General features: G+C 36.9%; 2 protein-coding genes and 1 pseudogene across 6 annotated transcripts; 1 reads left to right on the top strand and 2 right to left on the bottom strand.

The window, feature by feature from the left end:
- Positions 1-756: 756 nt before the first annotated feature.
- Positions 757-8,054, bottom strand: LOC107768069 (uncharacterized). 5 transcript variants are annotated; one of them, XM_016587180.2, is made up of 6 exons: positions 7,691-7,812; positions 2,127-2,258; positions 1,843-1,990; positions 1,240-1,764; positions 1,062-1,114; positions 757-993 (listed from the first exon to the last, which is right to left on the bottom strand). In XM_016587180.2, exons 2-6 carry the CDS (start codon positions 2,138-2,140, stop codon positions 933-935), a joined length of 801 nt encoding a protein of 266 aa, XP_016442666.2. In that variant the 5' UTR covers positions 2,141-2,258; positions 7,691-7,812; the 3' UTR covers positions 757-932. The 5 variants fall into 5 exon arrangements, with proteins under 5 accessions (XP_016442666.2, XP_016442668.2, XP_075092761.1 ...); XM_016587182.2 differs by lacking the exon at positions 7,691-7,812 and adding an exon at positions 4,755-4,837; XM_075236660.1 differs by lacking the exon at positions 7,691-7,812 and adding an exon at positions 7,926-8,054 and having other exon boundaries at positions 1,843-2,258.
- LOC107768067 (transcription factor MYB114-like) lies at positions 7,494-8,783 on the top strand. The gene is made up of 3 exons (XM_016587179.2): positions 7,494-7,768; positions 7,879-8,008; positions 8,111-8,783. The coding sequence occupies exons 1-3, from the start codon at positions 7,642-7,644 to the stop codon at positions 8,499-8,501; spliced, it is 648 nt and encodes a 215-aa protein (XP_016442665.1). The 5' UTR covers positions 7,494-7,641; the 3' UTR covers positions 8,502-8,783.
- Positions 8,784-8,923: 140 nt separating this feature from the next.
- LOC107768070 (uncharacterized) lies at positions 8,924-22,112 on the bottom strand (annotated as a pseudogene).
- Positions 22,113-25,670: the final 3,558 nt, after the last annotated feature.

The raw sequence follows: 25,670 nt of genomic DNA, 5'->3' as shown, positions 1-25,670 counted from the left end.
AACCTCTTCGTCCACCAAAGTGCAACTGTGGAAAAGCATGCTTGATGCAAAATTGTTGGGACGGTGGTGAAGTTGGACGCCGCTACTGGCACTGTATGAACCAGTTTTACAAGGTTCCCGGCGAACCTATTTGTGATTTTGAGGAATGGGTTGATGAACCATGTTATCAGGAATGTTACAGAGAACAACTGCAGATTCTTCATAATATGTGTTTAAGACAACAGGAACATGAAAAAGAAAGCAATAGAATTATTGCAGACTTGAGGGCGAAACTGAAGGAGGTGGGAGAAGAAAAATGAAAAACACAATGGAATTGTGAAGCACAAAAGGAACGTAAAAAAAATATAAACTGGAACTTGCGGAGGTGAAGGCGAAACTGAAAGAGGTAGAAGAAGAAAAAGAACAACTGGAAGAACGATTTAAGTGGTTGGAGCGGAGATTAAATGGCAACCGGGGCTAAACATTGGCATGTATGTGTTTAGTGTATTTTTCATATTTCATGTATTTTTATTATGTTGGCCTGCTATGTTTGTGTTTGTGCTTGTGTTTGTGTTGTAGTAATGTTTTCCTTGTTTGTTGTACTAAATTTTATTTTAATTGAAGTGAAAGTTAAGTTTAAGTGCTTGTGTTAAGTTTAAGTTTAAGTGCTTGTGTTGTACTAAATTTTATTTTAATTGAAGTGGAAGTTAAGTTTAAGTGCTTGTGTTGTTATATGAAACTATCAAACGAATGGAGAACTAAATAAAGTAATGGGCATATTCGATTAAATATTATTTTTAATGTATACAAAAATATTATTTACAACAAATAAAAAAAAGGAAGGCCGAATCAATGTGTCCCGCATCCGGTGTGTCTCAATGCAGCCGCTGGCCTGAGGCACATCCCCTCCCGCCCAGGTACGCTATCAGGATCATCATCATTAAGTCGTCTCTTTATCGCCGGATGCGGCGCAGGATGACATGCATTGGTGGCGCTGTCAGGTCCAGTAGAAGGCTACATAATAATATGAAACTTAGTATAGAAAAATAGATAACAATTCACAACAATTTATATTGTCTTACCATAATCGGTTTGGATCCTGAATGTAGTCATCTGTTGCAGCATCGCATGAAGCCTTAAAAAGGAAATTAATAAAGTTAAAAAAAATAAATAAGTTACAGTTAAAACAAATTCAAATTCAATACTAATAAACTTATATCTGCGCATGTGATGAGGAGCCATAACTCAATCGGCGCCCACCGGTAAAATCTCGGGTCGGTCGATCCTCATCAGTGGTATACGAGCCTGGGAAGTATCTACCCAATGCGCTCCTTGAATATCCGAGCCCGTGATCAATAATTGACCCGATAGGGTCACCTGCGAAGGCACTGGAGGAGGATAAATTCCAAGGCTGTAAGACGGCATGTTGGTCTCATGCATGCCACCTGCCATATCAGCAGCAACATCATCAGCAGGAGCCTCAACGTCCCGTTGCTGGGGACCACCTCCTCTCCGCCCACAACTACGTCGTCCGGCAGTACCAGCTCGTCGGGCACCGCCAGCTCGTCGGGCACCACCAGCTCGTGGGATACCACGACCTCGCTGGTACGTGGTTGGGTCCATATAATCAGCCTCGTGTGCCAAACACTGATCCGATCGGGCTCGCTGCAGTGTCTGGGCAGCCACATCCATGAATCGACGACTATACTCCTGCATGACCACAGGATCGTGGACATAACTCTGCATCTGCTGCCCCATACGATAGATAGTATGCAATCCAATCGCCTGCACAAAGTAAAAAATATAAACTACGTATTTGGCACTAAATTACAGGTATATAATTAATAATAACAGAAAATATACCAGGGCCTCGTGTCTCCCGACGTATGGGACGTACCGACCGTGTGCCTGATGAACTGGGTTCTCGATAAAAAGTTGGGAAACAGTGCGGTACCATGCCATATAATGTTGAATAGGAAAGTGCTGCGGAGGTGGGGTCAAGTCCCCTCGCCTGTCCCAAATACCCAACTGGTCATTAAGCCATGTCATAAATGTGTCGTCCGCCTTGGACTGGTCATCCCTCTCATAATGTAAAGCATGCCATGCAGGCGGATCAGGTATAAGGGTAGGCCAAACTGACGAAATACCTGCTCGAAGGCATGATGCTCGACAATATTGAGGCATGTGAGCGGGACAGAAGCTCTCCAAATATGTCGGCCGAACGTGCAGTACGCTGGCAGGGTACCTATCACCTCATCGTTGTACGACGTCCAGATGAACTATCAAATAAGAACACAAACCGTTAGAATGCGCAACACTAAGTTAATCAACAACAGGTAAGTTTAGTTAGATATTCACTTGTGCGTCCTCCAGCAAATCCAACACATCCCTGCAGAGGGGGAGATTATGATGGGCATCATACTCTCGTGCAAGTCTACGACGCATAACCCACCTATGTGCTAGAGGGAGATTCGGAATTTCTACATTAGCCGGTAGCTGTGGTAGAGGTGGTCGAAACTGTAGAAATCGCTCCCAGACCCAAATCTAACATATAAAGTTGACATAAAGTATAAGATTAACTATAACTTGGTAGAATTGTAACTAATGGACATATTATTTGAATATGTTGTCAGTGTAGAAGCGGCAGAAAGCCACCAACGTCTCTCTGTGTGCCGATGCAAGCCCGACACATCTGCTTGTACAAAAATGAGATGACAGCACCACCCCAGCTGTAGCTGGCTGTATCCTCGAACCGGGTAATATGATGCAGAAAACGGAGGCTCACTAGGTTCCCCGAAGTGTTCGGGAAAAAGACCCCCCAAATAGAAGGAGCAACATCAGCCTCGTATATCGTTGTACATCCACCTTCGCTGACTCGTCGGTGATAGTATGGTGGATCTGCACCAGGTGGTCTCTAGTGGGGACCAACTGCATACGACTGGCCCCAGATGCTACCTCCTCGTCCTCCGGCATGAAATCCGTGAGCATGTGCAGCATACTCCAATATGCCTGGCACGAATAATATCTCATCGTCGCAGGCAGTAAAACTGACAAGCCATCAGCGGACAGGCCGTATAAAATCTCAGCGTCCTGGAGTGTGATGGTGGCCTCGCCGATGGGCAGATGGAAAGTGTGCGTCTCCGGTCGCCACCGCTCAATCAAGGTCGTGATCAAAACATAGTCGAGTTGTATGCGGCCAATCCTAATAATCTTGTATAATCTCATCTCCTCCAGGTAATGGACCACGCGGGGAGGACTCAAAAACTCCCACAATAGATCCACTCTCCTACCCTGGAAAGTCTGCAGAAGCAACTGTCCGTCCCATATATACTCGGATATATGTTGGGGCTGTAGGGCTAATAAATTCGACGTCCGAGGGCCGGGATGTATAGTAGCGTCCATATTTGTCAACTGTAAATTCATATTTTTAATAACTTAATTGTATAAATTATATATATATATATATACCTATGGGTTCCGGGCTCGATATTTTGATGCCCAATGACACCAAACTATCATTAATAATTATGTGTTTTTTTATAATTTAAATTCATATTTTTAATAACTTAATTGTATAAATTATATATATATACCTATAGGTTCCGGGCTCGATATTTTGAGGCCCAATGGCACCAAACTATCATTAATAATTATGTGTCTTTTTATAGTTTAAATTCATATTTTTAATAACTTAATTGTACAAAGTTTGCATTTTCAACAACCAGTATAAGATACTTAAACAAAAGGAATTCTAAGCTAAAATACTACACATTACTACGCTAAAAGGCTCTAAATTTTACTACGCTAAAAGGGTCTACGTTTTACTACGCTAAAAAGGTCTAGATTTTACTACTCTAAAAAATAATCTAAACTAAACATAAACAACAAATAAATTTAATTGCAAATAAAACACAAAACGGCATGAAAACACATATATATAAATCAGGATATTAACAGACAAATTTATTTTACAAATTTATATTTTTTTAGAAAACACTAATATTAAATCCAGATAAATTGAACATGCTAGTTTCGAAAAAAAAACACAAACTGAAATAGAACACATACAAATCAAATAATATGCATTATTATAAATATTTCAACTTAAAATAAATCGAAATACCTTGATTTAGAATTTTCGGAAAGCAAAAAGATTGAAATTTTGACTCCGAAAGTGTGAATCAACAATAACACGAAGCTCTACTCGAATGTGGGACCTACGTTCTTCAAATTTTATGTGCCGGGAGGACCCAAAATTTTATTTTTAATTTAAATGGAGGGCAGCAACGGGTGTAAGGGGGACCAAAAAAAGAAGAGGGGTTAAATAATGGAGGAAGAAACGATGAAGAAGATGGATGAAATTTTAAAAAAGGGGTATAGCGCCAGTTATTGTGGCGCTATACCTGCGCCATGTCAGCTTTTGCAGTATAGCGCCACAATATCTGGCACTATACATTAACGGTGCGGTTACCGTTAATGTATAGCGCTAGGTATTGTGACACTATACATAAAAATGTAACATTTTTTTTTTACCACCTATTTGTGTACTTTGAGCCCAAAAGAACCACATTTTGGTTTCCTACTCAAAAATACCAGCAGTCATTAAGATTGTACGACATACATTATCCATCATGGAAAACGATGTTGTACTTAAACGTGTCTCGGTTTTGAACGTCAATTAGAAAATATTCTGACATATAAATCTTACTAATTAATAGATTATAGATGAATTTAATTCATCATGTGTGGAAGAAGAGAGGATTTTGTAGATTTACCTTGTCGTTGTCTCATGGATTACGTAGTACAAAAATCGTTCACCATTTGAATTCCAATTTCCGTAACCCTAACACGAAAACGATGATGATGATCAAACAAAGAAGAAAGCGGGTGGAAGTAATATTTTTTCTTATAATTGTGGCGACAGGATCACCTTGTGCCCATATGGATTATTTACTAAGTACTAACTTTCACTAGCACATGTGTCAAGTAATTTTTTTCACCAAAATTTAGGCATATGATAATAAATCACGCATTGTTTTTTGTCCTTAGTTGATGTTGCCCCTTAATTTTTCACGTTTACCCATGTTATTAGCACAGTCTGTTATGCCATGCCCTTGAACGTGGGAGCAACAACAATAACAACAACATACCCAATATGATTCACAAGTAGGGTTTAGGGAGAGTTGAGACTTGAGTGTAAGCAGATCTTATCCCAACTTTGTGGGATATTGAAAGACTGTTTTCAATAGAGCACCGACTCACAAAAAAAAAAAGAAAAAATAAATAAATAAATAAATATATATATAGAGAGAGAGAGAGAGTAAAACAAGGCTATTATGAAAATACTAAAGAAAAGAAAGGTATTGACAACAAAAAAAATAAAAATAACCAAAGTAAAAGAAACAACAGTAGTAATAAAACTGAATGATGATGATGAGGAGGAGGAGTTGGAGGAAAGGGAGGTAACAACTACGATGCTCTAAACTAGAATCATGCTCACCCACAGAAAAGAAAAAACACTCGACTATAATCCTCGACCTTCATACTCTCCTATCTATGGTTATGTCCTCGGTGAGCTGGAGATGTGTCATGTCATGTCTAATCAGCTCTCCCTAATTCTTCCTCGGTCTACCTCTACCTCTCCTTAGACCTATTACTACCAACCTCTCGCACCTCCTCACTAGTATATGTGCTCATCCTCTTTATAGGCCCGAACCATCTCAGCCTCGCTTGCCGCATCTTGTCCACCATGAAGGTACTTCCACCTTGCCCCGTATATCTTTGTTTCTAATCATATCTCTCCTAAATGCAGGACTAAAATAATAACATCACATACTAGTTCGAAAGTGCCTTGGACGGAAGTCTCATTCTCAAATGAGACATCAATCCAAATTTGTGGAATGATACCCGAGAGGCAGCTAAGAGTTCAATCGACAACAGTGTTCAAGGCGCTTTAAGTTTCATGATTGGCGCATTATGCTCTGATATGTTGGATCATTTTCACTTTTGGCAGTCACCTTTTAAAATTGTCCTATGACCCATGCCTGTGTTCTTCCATGTGTTTTTCCCTTCTTCCAAGATCATTATACCACGGATAAATCTTTAGTTCGTATTGTGGGAAGCAGTACTCTTCAAGATTTTGAGCTGGCATCTAAGAATTATTTGTATCTGCCAGAGAAGAACTATGACCTACATGTGTGCTTGTGGGACTAAATATTTGAACATCCTTCATCAATAATGAGGAGCGACACGTATACTTTGATATTTTTTATTACCGTGGTATGATCAGCTTGCATGTACCGCAACTAATTCCACGAAATACTTGTTATCTCCCACCAGCACAAATACTGAATAATTCTATACTAAGGCTTGGATAGATGGAAAGAACCTAGTGTTTTTGCCTCAGCTGAAATTTGAACCTACGACCTCCTAATACTCTGTGCGATCTCTTTGCATAGTTGGGGAAAAACACTTTTCCTGCTGAACGTTCCATCAACTCAACTTTTCTGGTGGAATAATCGCAAATATAAGTTGGACCATTAAAGTAGCAAGGTATCTATCTTCTCTTGTATCAAGTATTTACATCAAAAATAAAAATATTCTGTTAACTAAGAGAGAAAATACACCTACAATACTTGTAATTAAATTGGTGTTATTCCCCGAATATATTTTTGAGTGTTATGCCTGGACACCCTTTAACTATTTTTTACACGTGTTTTTGCGACTTGTTATAGAATTAGAAAAAACTAATAATCGATGACATGAGTCACTGCTAGTCACAGTTTTCAAATGTACATGATCCTTACTGTTCACAGTTTTCAGATTACATTCCTAGCACGTCTTAATTGCTAGAATGTCACATTGTTTCCTCACCTTCCAACAATGGTAGTAGGCATTGTAGTTGAGTTTTCTTGTTTCGTGACAAGTCTTAAAAGTGGAAGGTCTTAAAAACAATTAGTAGGATATTGGAGACTAGGAATAGGATAAGAAACTAAAGCAAATACTCAAAATGCTCCATGACTATTTAGCGCTCGCATTTGGTGCCATATTATCCTTAAAATGTGGGAACGAAAACCCCAAATTTATCCAGCAAAAAGGAATTATCATATAACATTGAAAGTCATTTACCTTTTCTTTATGATTCTATGCTTGAATGAGTAATGCACGTCATTAAAGTAATGAGAATAGACAGTTCTAAGTCTATTATCTTTCCATTTACAGAACAAAATATAAAATTAGGAAGGGTTTATGCAATGCACCAAAAAAATTGAACATCAAAATAAAGTAATGAAAGTAAAAAGTTCCCCCTCCTCCCACGGAGGGCTTGCGAAAAGGTAATACCCAGACGAGCTAGCATTTTTTTGAATGGCTTTTAGTGGGGTGAAAGTGGAGCACACAGAAGGGCTTTCAATGTCAGGTAGTACAAAAGAAAGCAAAATATGAATCCACATTGAGGGCCCTCAATTCAATTATCTGATAACATCCAACACACAGTAATCCAAAAGTGAACAATTTTAAATTCCATCATCATTGTTTTAGGAGTAAGACACATGTCTAACCCCACACCCCCAATCTCAACTTTTAAACTATATATTTGAGTACCACTCATTTCCTATTTTATTATACAAAAAATTAACAGAGAGAGGAAGACGAAAAAGTGCAATGATGGATAAAGAATTTAAAACAAGAATGAAGAGAGGATTTTGGAAACCTGAAGAGGACTTGATATTGAAAAATTGTGTGGAGATTCATGGAGAGGGAAACTGGGCCACCATTTCTGAGAAGTCAGGTATACTTGTAATCACTTAGCCTATAGCTAGTTGTAACATTGTAATATTTGGGCAATAGTCTACAAGAATTCCGACATCAAAGAGTTTAACGTTTCGATATCTGTCTTAGGCTTAATGAGGAGTGGTAAGAGCTGCAGACTAAGGTGGAAAAATTACCTGAGGCCAAACATCAAGCGAGGAATGATGTCTGAAGATGAAAAGGACCTCATCATCAGACTCCATAAGCTCCTTGGAAACCGGTCACTGTTTTCCCCTCTGCACCTGATTTCCTGTGATACAATAAGAATGGTGAATTGATTCTTCTAGCTACGCTTACTTACCTCAAATCTTCTTTGGTACAGATGGTCGCTCATTGCAGGTAGGCTTCCTGGAAGAACAGACAATGAAGTAAAGAACTTCTGGAACACACATTTGAGCAAGAGGTCTTGTAGAGGCAAAAAGAAACATGTCAAGTCCAAGGAGGCGAACAGTCGCAGCCCACTGGGGAAAGAGAGTCAAGAATTTCCTGCTGAGACAGTAAGCAATAAAGAAGTGGCGGCCAATTCAGTTTTAGATTCATGGATAGAAGAAATGCAGGATTTCAACTGCAGCTTACTATCACCTCTGTCAATGAATAACGTGCCATTCCTTGAAGACGAGCCTTTTATCCCCATACTGGATGACATTGTCTTGCTTGATACATTTACAAGCACTGGCAAAGAAGTGTGGAATGAGATTCAGCCATTCCTTTAGAAATTTGTGGTAGTTACTCTATTGCATCCTTCACATAAGAGCACAATTTCCAGTAGTGCCAAAACAAGGTAACAACTCCCATGCTAGGGGTTTCGGATCTGAGCTTGTGCTTCATCCTCTAGGAAAAGTGCATGAGCTTGCTTGCGAAACCAATTTATGCATGTATCAAGAGTTCAAAACGATAAATCTCCCTTTTTCTAGGTATCAGCTTCCTCTAGTACTGGCAATTCCAACAAGTGAAAGAAAAGTAATGAACTAGCTATCAGCATTCCTAATTCAAAAGATAGCTATCTGGTTTACAATTCTTATTCGCATTGGTGAAGCAACAAAACTTTTTACAAAAAAATCAATTTAAAAAAACCATGAAATAAGATTTCAATGTAAGGGTCTAAACATGGTGAAAATGTGAGAGGAGCTAGTGAGTGCTAGCAAAAGAAATTTAATTCTGATTATCTGAATCCATATATACTCTGGAAAGAATATCACACTGATAACCAAGGTCATATGTCAATCTAAGAAATTTGAATCCATAAGAAGCGGTTACAATACATCATCATCGTCCTGTTGGTAACACATTGAAGTACCCTCAAATGGAAATGAAGGTGGAGTTCCAGGAGGAATGCAAGCTTCACCATTTTCACCGGCACATATAAACAAAGCCTCAGCTTCCCTGAGGGTAGCATCCAGGTCAATATGACCACTTAACTCATTGATGAATTTCAGCAGTGTGTCGAAATCCATCTCTTCTCCTATTATTTTACTGCGATATCTTCTCAGAATTGCAACACAGACATACAGATGTAGATGCTCACTCAAATAATGTGTCCATAAGACTTCCCACAACCGCATTGTCTTCTCCAAGTCAAATTCCCTGCAAAAGACAAGGTATCAACTAAAATGAAATCGAAGTGTCCGTTTAGTGCAATTTGAAGTAAGACGGTCTAAACAGAAAGTAACACAAGAATTGAGAAAGGATAGCTGCATCAACGACATTCAAATTACTAAAACATGCTAAAACTATAACATTTTTGCCAATGTGCAATCAAGCATTCTTTTCTCTCTATCTTCTCTTTTCTCCCCATCCACAGAGAGAGGGATGCTGGGAAGAAACGGTGCACATCCATAAAGATTAATGCTTTATGGGACCATATATCGTGCTTTCTTCAGAGAGAAATGTAAATATGGATTTATACAAGTCAACAAAGGAACCTAGCGATGCCATTGTCTTGTAGTTCTGAGAAATATTCACAAATGGAGGCCTTCTTTTTGGGAGGCTTTAAATGAACGGACGATATCTAATAAAGTTAACTTAGTTGAACCTCTAGACATGTTTCTTTAATAATCGTGAAATCCCGGGTCACTAGCGCACGGTTCACAGCTCCGTGGATAATGAGTCTGGCCATCTACCCTTCTTCACTTAAATACCATGGCATTGGCTGCAACAGAGTTTGAACCCATGACGTGAACCTAACATCACATGTTACGCTCTTACCACTAGATCAAAGCTCTAGATAATAATAGGTGCAATAGAACATTCATATGTATGATTAAGGTCCAAGAAGAAGTGATTATCCAGGTGAACAAGAGAAGGGATATTTCACTTCAGCTCCCTAGGTGTCAAGTGGATGGTTGAAGGATCAATGGACAAAAAGAACAAGCGGTCATGTACACACATAAGTTGCTCCGACATGGCAATTTAGGTGCCGCACCCGTGTCGACAAGCCATTAGTATGGGTGTGGGTATGGGATCCGTACCGAATCCGATCAAACAATTTTGGGTACATTAACCATGACGGATAGAAAAATTTGAGATGAGATACAATTTGATTCCCGAAAACAGAACCAAAACTAGGGTAAATTTGAAGAAAAGAGCATACCTTATCTAGGAAATCAATCATTTACTTATTTACAACTTGAGAATAAAAAAAAAATCTACACTTTACAAGCTATACGTAAGCATTCCACAAAATTTCTCATAATTTAGAGATATTTTTCTTATTTTGAATTATTTTTAGCCGGATTCCTGCACCCGTATCCGTACTAGGATCCGTATCCCCGAATCTTAGAATTTATATCTCGAAGGATCCGACCTCTAGATCCGCACCCGTGTCCGAGCAACTTAGGTATACGCTACACCAACACCATAATATACTAGCATGGGAGTAAGCACTCAACAGGGAGACGAGAGCTCATACTTCCCAGCATGAAATAAAAGAGAATTAAGTTGGATTTGGCTTTTATTCCACGTATCTCAAAATATTTCACCAGTATTAATCATATTCATCAGCAAAATCTAACTCTTTTTTTCTTATAAGTGCATTAGCATAGTCTAACAGAAAAATGAAAATAGTACAAGTTTGTTTATAAGTAGGACGCAGAGAAAATCTTTCATACACAAGCGCATCATATGCTGGATGCAATCAGGGCACAAAATTTTCAGGAGTAGAACTGCTTGCCTTTTGAATTGTATAAGAACCCAGCGAAAGCAAAAGAAATAATTCAAGCAGTCCTTCTGTTTGAAGTAATCATGCAAAGGGTTGTCCAATAACTCCACCAACTGCATAGCCCAGTAATTTTGCATTAGACTTTTGACAGCAGACATATGCTTATCAACCAGATACTGTGAAATTTACAAATAAAAAATCTCTTACAACAGAAAAAAGGGTATGAAGGGATGGAAACATCAGAGGTTTTAAGGAAAACATTATGCAGCACTGTCACACATTAGCCATAAAATGATTCATTTCTTAAATAGTCAGGCATGTTTAGGTGGTCACTGGAAGGATAGTATTTGTCCGACACCTAATTCTTCAATACCGAAATTTTTCCTGCCCCAAAAGGAGTCTTACATTGCTTCATGGCCTACCATAGAGGTTATAGCAACAGTATGGATTTCATCAGCAGTTAACGGTGGATCATTTGATGTTCTATTCGCAACAAGAAAGAGCTTTTTCTGTTTAGCATGTATCATGGCATGCTATAGTTGTGTTAATAACCTCAGAATAAGGAAGGAAACAAAAACTAGGATACTTTTATGCAGAAACAACGTCCTCTCTTGCATTGTCCCATTACAAGTGAGTTGTGGTCATGTATTCAATTGAATTCTTATTCTGCATATTTTTGGTGTTCATTTTTTAATTGACTTCTTCGAGCATTTTAAGCCTTGTGTAGCTTTTATTTTTTGAGCACCTTAATGTAGCTACTAATAGACGGTTTTATCCATGAAACAATAATAAAAGAAAAATATTGAAGAAAGGCAGTGTATTCTATACCCAAGAAGGCAAGAACGAAGCATCGCTGAGGTACACAAAGTACAAAACTGAATAGTGAATACACAAAAGCTGGGGATGCGATGGGAGTTGAGAAAATGGCAAGGGAAACGATGGAACCACACACACACACACACACACAGAGAGAGAACCTTTGACAATGCAAAAAGCTGAGAATGCACTCCGTTCTGGTCACGGTTAAAATTTGGTCCAAGCCGCTCCATCAATACCACAGCACCAAAATGATTCTGGTTCATTTTCCATCACATACAATATTGGTGAAAGAAAATCACTCATACCCTACAAGTCAATTGAAAAAAGGTTCATCTAAAGTGAGAAACCAAGAAAGGAAAGGAACTGACACTAAGTTATAAAGAGAACAATGGAGCATAAAGGTAACAAGAACATGGATCAAAAGCGTGTTTCCACCAATATCATCCACCAAAATTTGAATTCTCCATAGAGATATGACAGTCAAATGGGAAACTGAGTAATCTCAGGCTGGTAATATTAGATATTGTGATTTATACTAAATGAGATCATTTGTTCACTGATAGTGTGACAATCCCTTCCAAAAAGATCCAATTGAAGGTAAACTATCAGGACATTGGATAGTAATAACGTTAGGTACCAAAAACGACATGCATAAAAGCAGCATTATTACGTTGCTACCTTTTTTTAAAAATAACTGTGGTGCCCCGACCAACTCTCACGCGCCTCAACTTATCTAGCGGGTATCTACTACCTCCCACCAACATATGTACTGGGTAACTCTGTGCAACATGGCTTAGGCAGATGAGGTGAGATAACCTAGAGTAGAGTTTTTTTTGTCTCTACTGGGATTTGAAGCCTGGTCTTCTAGGGCCTTTCCACTTCCATGACCGCTAGATCACAACCTTGAATGCTTTTATTATCTTGCTACTTTATTATGCCAAAACTCTATCCTGGTTATAGTAAAAGCTTCAGATTGGAGAAAGGTTAAATCTTGAAGCAGATTTTTGCAATGAAGAAAAAAAAGTTTCTCAGTAAGAATGAAGAATCTGTTAAAATATTCAAGCTTCTGAATCTTATTTTTTTATTTCACAAAATTACACTACCAAAAAGTTGGGATTTATTTCTGCAGAAAAGTAACATTAATATTGAACACAGTGCTGCCTAGATATACATTGTTTCAAGTTCAAGTCTCTCTATGGTGAAACAACAGATAATAATTTCAATGTTTAGAAATCTGGAAATCATGCATTTAGCAGATTTGCACGAGCGTATTATTAGAAAAAACACACCAATTAACTTATTGCAGTTACCTGGCAGTAACCCAGGTCAAAGTTGTAGAATGAGTAAGTGAGCAGTATGTCACGCAAACACTTCACATTAGAATTATCATCCCCCTCGTAGAATGGAATCGACCTATCAGTCCTGACCTTCAAGATCAATTCAAAAAAGAATAAGGAAAGAAGAACAATATGAAGAACCAAAATAATACTATGTTATAGCAGTAACACTGGTAGTTAATGGCTCGGATGTGAAGAACTGCATATTGCCTCTCAACCTCTCATATACAAATCATTTGTAGGCCAAAAAGGCTGGACTAATAAAATACTTACCACATCTTTTTCAATAAGACCCTTTCTTTCTCGAAATTTTGTAAATCTTTTAGCCTGCTCTTTAGAGATGCTCTGCATAAAAAGATCCAATATGAACATTAAATTTGAAAGCTTAATTTTACCAAAAAGGATCTCAAAGCCATTGTCTCATCATTGGTCCTCTCTGGAGGAAAGAAATATAGGGGAGTTGATTTCCCTCATAGAACATGAAAAGCATAACGCCCCATCAAAAATGCTTAATTCTTTTAACCCTGAAAATGCTTTTGTCCTCTTTGGAGGAAAGAAAAATAGGAGGTTGACTTCCCTAGTTCATCACAAGTCAAAGTCCCAAAGAGATGTGAATATTTCCTAGCTCCTCAGTGTCCTATTTCATGAAAACAAAAGGAAACACATAAAAAATGACTATTACTATCTCTATGAATATGCATTCCTCCTTTCAATATTTAATTTACCATTGGCATCATTTAATCTAGTAGAGAGAGAGGAATGGAGTAATGACATGAAAATCTGAGATGATATCATACTGGGTCAATTGAAACACAAAGCGTGAGATACTCAAAGAGAAAACAGAGACATCGCAATCCAGCAGCATCATAATGATGGTCACAAGAATCTCACCAGATTGCAAGTGAATTGAACATAAGACGCAGCTTATTCAACGATACTAGTCATGAAAGACATTTTAGCAATTAAACGAAATATACTAACAGGGTTTTAGAAAGAATCAGAAACTCCTCCCCCCCCCCCCCACACACACCCCACACACACACACAAGAAAGGGTCTAGAGAGAGCTAGACAAACCTTCCACTGGTTCTTTAATGTTTCATACTCCGACTTTTTTATAGATGCAATGTATTTCCTCTCAGCATACGTTGAATCATACGAATGATATCCCAGTAGAAATCTCCAGACCTGGAAGCACAATGACCAATGGAAGTACATTATGCCCGCTTAGACAGACAGTGAGAAGGACAAATCTCCACAAGAACATACCTCTTTCCTCAGACCTTTCTCCACTCCTCCATAAAAGATCCTCTTTCTTAGTGCCTGCGAGTCTATGATCCTCCCTTCAGAGTCCAAAAAGGTGGACCACTGAGGAAAAACTTAATGAAGTAAGGAATGAGGAACTTAACTGCGAATGCCAGACACAACATTACACTATATAACCCTAGAATGTTAAATTGGGATAATTATGTACACACACACACGTATGTTACGTGCATGTATTTATGTATGTATACACACACAGACACACTCATAATGTAGGAATTTCTCATCCAAGGCCAACCAGATGTGCAGTATTTTGACAAATAACTTTTTGAACTAAAGTTGTTAAATCTACAAGTTGGATTATGTGGCATACTCAGAATGTCATGCTAATCAAATTACCTTAAACATAATAACAAAATCATATTGGGGCATATAAATGATCTAATAAAAAAAATCTTGGCCATTATAGTCTTCATGGAAATGGTATTTGGTCTTCAGAAACTAATTTAACTCAAAAAAGTAACAATGCGTGAACTATTTGGAAGGATCACAAATCATAGAAAAGAAGACATTGACTCGCCACTAGGCGCTAATTAATTATCTTACTCAACTTTAGTCAAGTACTCCTTATCTACATTTGAAACACAAATGTTGAATATGGAAAACGTTGCCTCATCAGATTTCATCAAGTATAACAGATTACAAACTCACTATTCACTCCACTTATGTTCAAGAGCACAGCCAGTTTTGTGTCTAAATGTGGGAATCACTGTAGGTTGATAAAGAGCGTAAAAATAGTAAAATTATGATAAATCCTTTTAGTAACAATTTCTTGATGCTCTCTCAGGTACATGCTACAATATCACCTCGCTGTAGTATTAAATAGGTAACGGTTTCCCCCATAAAGGAACTTGGGTGAGAGGGACCCTAATAAAGCTGAATGGTACAGAAGATTAATATAGCCAACCCTAATAGACATCATGGTATAGAGGACTCATTAACCAACCCAACTAATCTAGGATTGAGATGCAGTTGGTTGATTAATTTATTGATAAATATTAGGCACTAATGAAACAACAATATTAGGGCTTCCAATGTAGGAATACATTCTCTCAAGAGAAATTTAACTTGAAGAAGTTAATATTCAAATGCAGAGTATTTAACGCCAATTACTTACTAACTCTCACAAAAACAAAATTGAAGTGGTATGCAAAAGCGAGCAAGTCTATGATAATTGGGACAGACAATGTCCCTGAACCTATTCGTGAGACGTTTTATGTTGGGAACTGCAACATTCTTTCTTTCAATTAAATGTCCCTCAAAGAAGTTCCAAAAAGCAACATTTAGTTAAGTTATAGAGCACCTTAAATAAAAATTTCTGGGACATCCATAAACATAGTTGACTTCCACTTAACAAATAATTTCTGATCTGAGACACTTTCACTGCGATAAATAGAAAAAGCTAAACATGGAGTAGCTTGCAACTGATTCAGCAAACCAAATAAAACCTCTTCTAATACAATGATAACAACAACGATGTAGAACTGGAGAATGAGTGGCCTTGAGATTTATTGTATGTTTTGACATGTGCATCAATACTCTTTGACTAAACAAATGAACCCAATGACACATTTAACGAAGTGTACGAAGCCTCTGCTTACCCCTAAACGATTTAGTTGTTTTGACAACAGATACAAATGATAATTATCACAATTACAACTATGAATCATCGGAAAGTTTAAATTTTTTACAGAATGGACATTTTATTTGTATTTAGGTCTGCAATACACCTCCACATGTACAGCCTAATTCTTTTCTTGAGTCAAGTGCGTGGTAATTTGATAATAGGTTGCGGTGAAACTCAAAATCAGGACCCCTGCCTACTATGTTGCCGTGTTGGAATTATGTGACAACCTCATTTCCAAACATAAGTTTTTAAAAAGGAGGCAATTTTATTTAGTTATTTACGTCTGCAACAACAATCGAATGAGACGGACCTGAGCTTCTGGCCGAAAAAACTTACTCTTGACCTAGAACTTGCATGATGCCAATTGCCAAAGTTCAAAAAATGCTACCTTACAATTACACAGATAGACAAGCCTTATACCTCTTTTGATCCCAACGGAGGCTGGCGTGGTTTTCCCCATACTAATGACAATTTGTCATACTGCATCATAAAGAAAAGACGTAGATGAATCACAGAAAAACCACTACATGCACTTATTAACTTCAAGGAGGCGGTAAAGAGAGAGGGGGGGGGGGGTCCAGAATAACTCATGCTACCAAGCTAGGTATGAATAAGTAGCCTAGATAATAAGTGGTAATTTGAAAAACTTTTCTCAAGCATACTAGTTCATTGATTTTCCTCTAAATTTCAACTGTTAATGAGGACATCTGTCATTACAGCTGCTGAAGGGAAAGTAGCTCTGCAATAAAGATCATTAATCAGTAACCATGTCAAATACTTCATCCACCCATACAATCTGAACTGGGTTTCAATAAAAATTAATTTCTCCGCTTTTACCTTTAAGTAAAAATAAATTAATGTGCAGCTGAAATAATAAGGAAGTGTACTTTGAACTTTATAACAATATAAAGAAAAGATGATACAGTCCAGGTCCAGTCTCCATCTATAGGTAGGATTTGGATAGTGCAACTTTATTCATTGTTTCTCAAATTGATTTGTCTCCAAAAATTTAGTCTTCAGTTGCATGGAGTAACCCCTTTATCTCCTTTCCAACAAAAGAAAAAAATTAACTTTTTGACCAACAAAAAGGGAAAAGAAAAGGTAAAAACTTCAGTTTATCCATGAACTGGAGCAACTAGATAACTATAATCATATTATTGGAGGGATTATTTTATATCACCAGAAAGCTGAAAACTAAAACAGGTTTTTATTTACTAGTAGGTTTTTATTTACATGCTCAGCAAGTCAAACGGCTCCTCAAGTATGTACATACCTCAAAAGTTTCATCACGCAATGCCGCTTCTTCATTGTGACTATGTTTCTCATTAGAACGTTTCTGTTCAAGGATAAAGAAATACATCAGAACAGTCCTGTTTATGGAGTTGATATTATATCTGCCATTTTGCAGGATCATTCTTATAGTTTTCAGTACAGTAGATAATAAACTGAAGCGGTACATTCATTCTTCGGACCCCAGGATAAATCATGTTTACAGCCTTGCCACTTCTCCATCGGAGCATCAGCAGTATTAAACCAAGAAATTGTCCGACTTCTTATTAACTTGTCGTTTTTCGTATATTACTAAATCTTCTTAAGCATAAGTGCAGAATTCTCGTTGTTGACTAACCAAATCAAATTCCCAGTTCCAAAAAAATTAAAAGCACAAATAACAACGGAAGTCATGAACAGCATTCTTGTAAGCAAGGAGCTGTAAAGGCAATGAAACTAAGAAGAGAAGTGGAGTACATGAGAGGTCATGAACAGCATTCTTGTAAGCCAGGAGCTGTAAAGGCAATGAAACTAAGAAGAGAAGTGGAGTACATGAGAGGTTCTTACCTCCAAAGAATCTGCAGGCACAGGAACATCTTCAAGCGGCTCATGAACATCACTAGATTCAACAACAAAAGAATAATTATTTGGCTTTTTGTCATGCTTCCTCCTTGCATTAGAAATGAAACCATCACCATGAGCTTCACGAAGAAGTTGAGATTTTGTTTCACGAGCAAATCTGGTGACAAGAGAAAATTTCTCCAGTACTTGAATAGAAAAATGTCGAGGATCATTATGTTTTTGTCTTTGACTGCCATTTTGCTGAACATATGTGGAGCTCATATCAGGGGCTCCTCCATCTGTCCAACTGGGAGAAGATTCACTGGGTGCAACGGATGAAAGTGGACTGTTTGCAACAGAAACAGCCCCCGGAAGCTCCAAGGAAGAGAGAGTTCTCTTAAAAAATCATATCAAAGTATGAAGTGGAAGTGTGAATTTGTGAAAGAGCAATAGATGAATTGTTAAAAAGTTAAAAAGAACTTTAAATGACATTAGCCGCACCTGGAGCGGATCTTGGAAGTCATTGACAAGAAATATATTTGCATCTTCAGCAGACCTGAAAATACCCTTGACTAGTGAGTGACAGGAAATCCTCCAGTAATCTAGTTACTCTGTCAGTACTAGGTCAATGCACGACAAATTAGATACCAAGATCAACCAATATCCCAACTTTCCAGTACTACAAGTATCTTTGCCTTCTGAAACGTGAAAAAATAGTTCGTAGCTATCCATAAAGAAGGTGAACCAGCCACAACTTCCAGTACAATTAGTTACTATACCAGAATTTCAGCTAGCAAAAACATCATATATCAATTGATAGGTGGAACTCAAACTAGTATTTGCTAGTAACTTACACTCATATCTGCCACTTCCAGAGATCATGTTCTTTCAAATTATCTCCCATCCACCAAAGAACCTCCCTATGTTTTCAAATAATATTACTGATAATTTGTTTATCGTTATTTGTATGTTACACTAGTATCAAACAGCAATCTATGTGTGAGCTGTCTTGTTCTAATTTCTACTTTCTCATTCTTTCCATCTCAAAATAAAAGGTAAAACGGAAACATAAAGGGATTTTGGTCCCAAACTGCAACGAAGAATCAAGAAGAAAGAAAAAGAAAAGGAAAACACATAAATCTGTGATTTTTTTTTAATATTCCATTTAGCTAGTTATAGAGGAAACAGCCTCTCTACCTCTCCAGGTAGGGGTAAGGTCTGCGTACTCACTACCCTCCCCAAACCCTACCCGTGGAATTATACTGGGTATGTTGTTGTTGTTAGCTAGTTATAGAATCATAAAAAGCCGATGCCCAAAAGAAGATTAAGTAACCAATTTACCTCACAAGAAAGGCATGTTGCTTAATCGTTGCAAGAAATTCCTTGAGACCACCATTGTAAAAATAAAGTGGAGGAAATGCTAGTCCTGCATAAGACATGACAGTTGCACAATCAACAAATTGGTACTGTGGGAAGTATGAAAAAGACCTACCAAAAATGGCACGGAAAATGAAGCCAGAATGTAACTTATCAAAAAAATATACAAACTTTTGATAAGGAGGGATAATTTAGTAAATACAAATTTTTGACAAGGATGTTTTCTTAATAACAAATTTTATGTTTCGGATTCTACTTCTGAGGAGATGCTACAAATTTCTACTTTCTTTCACAGTAGAAAACTGCTTCTCATGATGCTCAATCACGTTTTTCCCCACAGGCTCAGCCAAATAACTTAACTCTCCAAAATAAGAAAAAAGAAAAAGAGCTTTCCAAACAGTTGACCAAATAGGCTATTGATCATGCCAAATGAAGAACATAGATAGATTATCTCAGAAAACAATAGCATTGGACTTTCTACTTCCTAAATTCTCAAGAAATTATATCAAGTGACATCTGAGAAATTGAGTACTGAAGCCACACCAGGCATGCAAGGAATAATAACACTGATAATTTAGAAAGTAAATGTGATCTATTTCCAACAGAGACAAATAGAGTAGCAAGTAAACTAACTTCTCACAACAGAAAAGGTTAAACCATTCTATGGAAACAACAGTTAAAAAATCACTGGTATAGAACAGAAAGGTTTGGGAAACTATAGTACATGACCACGTACCTGACGACAAAACTATAATAGCATACTGCCAACCCAATGTAGGAGTGTGTCTACGGATTGACCTAATATCCGAGAAAGGCACTGCTCTTAGTGTATAGAGACACTTGTCTGAACCAAGATATAGAAAAGATAACATTATGGAACAGCTAACAGAACTTTTTATGTGCATAAAATCACTAATCTTTTTTGAGTCACAATACAGATAACCTAAGTCCAACCTTTTTCAGACAGCCTTGCACTTGAGCTTTGCCCTTTATATGGAATCCAAGTCTGTCACAAAAGCACTTCGATGGCTCAGTTAAATAGGCAGAACCAATTGATATTTGCAACAAAAGTGAGCCACCACCACCACCACCACCAAAAAATAAACACACACACACACAACATAAGCATCATCCTTGTTTAATGGGAAGGATAGGGAGAAAACCAAATTTAAGTTAGAAAGAGGAAGGCAAAGGGGGTACTTGGTTAATGTACTAGACTGTGTTAGTTTGAACTTTGAAAGGAGTTCCGTTTTCACCCATTACTCCAAGAGGTTATCAGTATATACTACAAGCCAAAAAATAAGGGACACCTCATATATTTAACCCCTTATATTTATTGTTTTAATAAATTATATTAAGCCTGTTATGCATACTCGTCTTTCACTCTTTGAACCAACTGTTATATAAAGAAATTTCCAAACAGTAGGAGCTTTTGCAGATCCAGTTACATTTGAACTTTAACACCACCTCACACCTATACTTTGGTACGAAAATTATGGGAGGCAGGGATGTAGCAAACTTCAAAAATCATGTATGCCACAAAAGAGCAAATGATCCAATAGCAATTATGAAAGACTATATTTGAAATTGGTCATACATAAAAATGAGTCTAACGAAGCATGAAATCAACTTACCATTAACAGAGAACTTCCTTGCTTGATCAGCTTCAGCCGACCTCTGATCCTCTCCCATGCATGTTGAGTCGGGTGTATTGCCACATTATCTTTCAAATACACTATTTCAACACCAACTTGTTCACTGGATGAACTCGGTTTACTGCCCCCACTCGTAGTCATGCTTGTCGAACCCTAGTACACGCCACAAACATAAAAAACTTTAAATCCATTTTACCAAATCACAACAAAGCAGGACAATAATCAGCTTCATATACTTCTGGAGAAGTAACTAAAATACTCCCTCTGTCACAATTAATATGACACTTTCCTCTTCAGTCTATCCCAAAAAGAATGATCATTTCTATATTTAAAAACTATTTAACTTTAAACTTCTCATTTTAACCATAATGAGATTATTTATACCCACAGAAATGTCTATGACTGATTTTAGACCACAAACGTCAAACTTCATTCTTCCTTAAGCTCCTTGCTCAGTCAAGCACTTCCACATAAATTGGGAGAAACTCCAAATCGAGTATATTAACAAAATCAACAAGCTCAATGGCTAGAATCAAGCTCCGTAGTAAATCACACATCATAAGCACAAATTAACTTCATCAAAATATACAGTAAATTCTTCTATTTAAGCTCGAGATAATTACGTATAATTCCGAAATTTATAAAAATAAATAGATAATTACTCAATATAGTAGCTATATTTGTGTGTGTGTGTGTTTGTCGTAATTTGTGTATGCTGATAAGATAATTCGCGATAAAATTTGCTCAACAATATACATAAATTCGCGAATCAATAATTAGCATATACTATTAAATAAAAGCAAGGATCACAAAAATTATAATCAAGCATCGAAAAATCATAAAATCAAAAGCACAAATTAAGCTAACCTAATATACATTAACACTCCGCTTTCAAGAGATGAATCAATAAATAAACGGAGAAAATAGGAGCAATTGAATCAAAATGCGAAGAAACGGTGATCATAAAAAATTGTGAAAATGACAAAGAGGTAAATGTGGAGAGGAAATTAATGCTGACTTGATGCATAGAAGCAGCGTAATCGGCGTCGTCGGAGAGATCGTGGAGGTCTATTTCGTGCATCTATGGCGAATGACTGCTGCTGAAGTAGACAAGCTGCTAGTCTTGGTGACTAAGGAAGAAGAAGATTCAATAGACGGAGCAAGTAACGGTCTACGTGTTTCCGTGTGTATTTTGACCCTTTTTGAAACAAATCGTTTGCTCTTTATATTTTTTTTCTTTTTTTATAAATAAAAATATTTACGCCTTGTTTGACTTCGGATGGTTGTTACCTATTGTATTGTATTATTTTAAATGTTAGATTTGTTTGGTATAACGGAAAATATTTTGCGTGGAAAATATTTTCTTGAAAAATAAGTAGTAATTTTATTCATTTTCTGATGTTTGGTACGCAAATTAAGGAAAACAACTTCTCAAGAGAATTCATAAATAATTTAGATACAATAAAAATGAAGCCATAAACTTTCGAATCAACAACCTTCCGAACTCACAAATTTCACAAACTTTCGAACCGCTAAACTTTCAAAACCGCGAACTTTTGAACCCGTAAATTTCCAAACACATAAACCTCTGAACTCATAACTTTGGAACTTGTAAAATTTTGAACCTGTAAACCGAAAGATGAAAAAACTAAAACTGAAAATATATAAAAAAAAATATTTTTTCTCGGAGTAGGGGAGTGTGAGGGGGTTGGGGGGTACAGAAAAACTAAAAAAAAATAGAAATTTGAAATTATAAAAAAAAAAAACGATGCGGGGGGGGGGGGGGGTGGGGGGCGGTGCAGAAAAACGAAAAAATAAAAATTTGATATTACAGAAAAAAAGTAAAAAAAGATAATTTTTTTTTGCGCGGGGAGGGGTTAGCAGGGTGGGTGGTGATGGAAAAAATTGAAATTGAAGAAAAAAAAACCTTTTTGGAGAAAGGGTGGGGTGGGTAGGTGTGGGGTTGGGTGGGTGGGGGTGGAGGTGGGTTGGTAAGGTTGAGAAGAAGTTTTGGAAAATGTTTTTTCCCTACTCTTGATAAGGAAAATATTTTCCTCCAATTGGAGGAAAATGAGTTCATAAGGAAAATATTTTCCAAAACTTTTACGCCAACCAAACATGGAAAAATTGAAAAATATTTTCCTTCATACCAAAAACACCCATAATCTTTATTTTGATTGTTACTTAAATTTTATTGTATCGTATCGTTAAATCTATCCTTACGTAGCGACGAAAAATGTCACTTTATGGAACGACCGATTTCGTGTGGTCACACTATTACCTTATTTTTTTCTCTCATCTTGTCCATCCTTATAATTAAATAATTCTATTTTATCTTTTACCCTACCTTTTTATATAATAATTTAACTTTGTATTTTACTTTTTTCTTTATAATATTGCAAATTCTTTATATTATTGGTGCATGACGTTATGAAACGACGACAAATGATACAATCTATCCAAACTTTGTATACATTAAAATAACACAGTACAATACAATACAATGGTATACAATACATTATAAAACAATACACAATAACCATCCAAACAAGCTGTTAAATGACCATATTAATCAATCATAGTGTTTCAATTCCAATCCTAAATTAGGTACCAATGCTTATTCTCTATATGATTGGCAGATCTGTAGATAATAATCTATATCTATATTTATATTAAAAGCACGAAGGTCCTTAGCGAAAAGTCGTTCGCCTGTTTTACCCTTCTAAAATAGAGTTCATATTGGACAAAATAGACATTTGATTATCTCCTCAGGAATAGTCATTTAATTATATCCCTACTATTTAGGATAAGTCATGTAATTAATTTCCTACTATTTAGATATAATTATTTAATAATTCTCCTAATATTTAAAACTTTGACATTTTTATTTTTTTAATTATAGAAATATGAGATTTCAGAAGAAAGAAGAACCTATGAAATATAACAAAATATTGAGAAAAAGACCCTATCGAGTAGTTACCCTCCAATTGCTCCAAGAAGAATGCATTAAATTTTTCCGCAGAATTGAGAGTCTCATCATGCAATGGCACTCCTACGGCATCCAAGGCAGCCCCTCCCACATCCTTCCTACGGATTTCTTTTAGTTCTTATTTGGACTAAGTAAGAACTCCTAAATATAACCGTTTTAATTAATAAAACAATGTTACTATATTAGTTTATAGTCACTTTATGGTGTTATGAATTTAGTGATAATAATTGCTTCTTTTCATGTTTACTATATTATTTTTAATAATCTCATAAACTAAAATTAATCGATTAATTTTAGTATATATATATATATATGGCCGGCTATTTGTGCAACAATCCCAAAAAATTATTATTAAAATTAATATTCCAAAATCGGGATGAGCTAATATTACGAATTTGAATTAACAAAAAATATGTTATTTTCTTTAATATTGAGAACAAATAATTAAGTCTTTGAATTAACTAATAGCATAATAATTTAATTTAATTATTTTTCAAATTCGTCATATAAGTAAATTTATTTATCAAGTTGATAAAACTCTTAAGGTACACAAATTAATTTTGGTAAAAAGAACATTAATGGTGAAAAAACTTAAAAATAGGTTATAATAAAAAATTAATGTAACGACCCGACCGGTCGTTTTGAGCTTTTACACTTTGCTCCCCAATTCTCGGGCATGACTAGCCCCGCGTGATGTATTATGACTTATGTAAATCGTTGGCTTTGATTTTCAGGGTAATCGGAATGAATTTGGAAGAACAGTTCTCAATTTGAAACTTAAAATTTGAAAGGTTTGACCAAGTTTTTGACTTGTTAGTAGATGACCTCGGATTGGAATTTATATGATTTGGTTAGCTCCGTTAGGTGATTTGGGACTTAGGAGCGTGATCGGAATGCATTTTGGAAGTCCCTGGAAGGTTTAGGCTTGAATTGGTGAAATTGAGATTTTGGCGTTTTCCGGTTGATATGTGAGATTTTGATATAGGGGTTGGAATGGAATTCCAGAAGTTGCAGTAGCTTCGTTGTGTCATTTATGACGTGTGTGAAAAATTCCAGGTCATTCGGACGTGGTTTGGTTGGGTTTTTTTATCGAAAGCATAATTTGGAAGTTCTTGAAATTCTTAAGCTTGAATCCGATGCAAACTTGGTGTTTTAAGGTTGTTTTGAGCGTTCTAAAGGTTGGAACAAGTTTGAATGATGTGATGGGATATGTTGGCATGTTTGGTTGAGGTCCCGAGGGCCTCAGGTGAGTTTCGGATGATCAATCGGACCATTTCATGTTGTGAAAAATTACAGAATTGTTGTTGTTGGTGTTGTAGGTTTTTGACATTCGCGTTAGCGATGCATGTACCACGTTTGCAAAGGGTTAAGGTGCGAGACTGTGGAGTTGGCCTTCGTGTTCGCGAAGATGGTTCCGCGATCACAAAGGTGTGAGGTCATTGGTCATCACGTTCGCGAGGTTCAGGTCGGGTTCGCATAGAGGAAGAAGGATAGCTAGGTCCTCAGTGCATTTGTTCTACGCGTTCGCGTAGTTGGGGTCGCGATCACGAGGTGTTGAGTGTGTTGTGCATCGCGTTCGCGAGAGCTTTCTCGCGTTCGCGAAAGCTTTCTCGCATTCGCGTAGAAGAGATTCCGTTCAGTGAAGTAGTGTGCTTTGCGAACACGAGGGATATGCCACGTTCGCGATGAAGTAATGTCTGGGCAGACGGTTCATATTTTTAAATCGAGGGTTTAAGTCCAATTTCATAAAAACCATTGGAGAGCTCG

The sequence above is a fragment of the Nicotiana tabacum genome, chromosome 18 (assembly GCF_000715075.1).
Source record: "Nicotiana tabacum cultivar K326 chromosome 18, ASM71507v2, whole genome shotgun sequence".
Classification (NCBI taxonomy): Eukaryota; Viridiplantae; Streptophyta; class Magnoliopsida; order Solanales; family Solanaceae; genus Nicotiana; species Nicotiana tabacum.
This window is presented reverse-complemented; position numbering and strand designations above follow the sequence as displayed.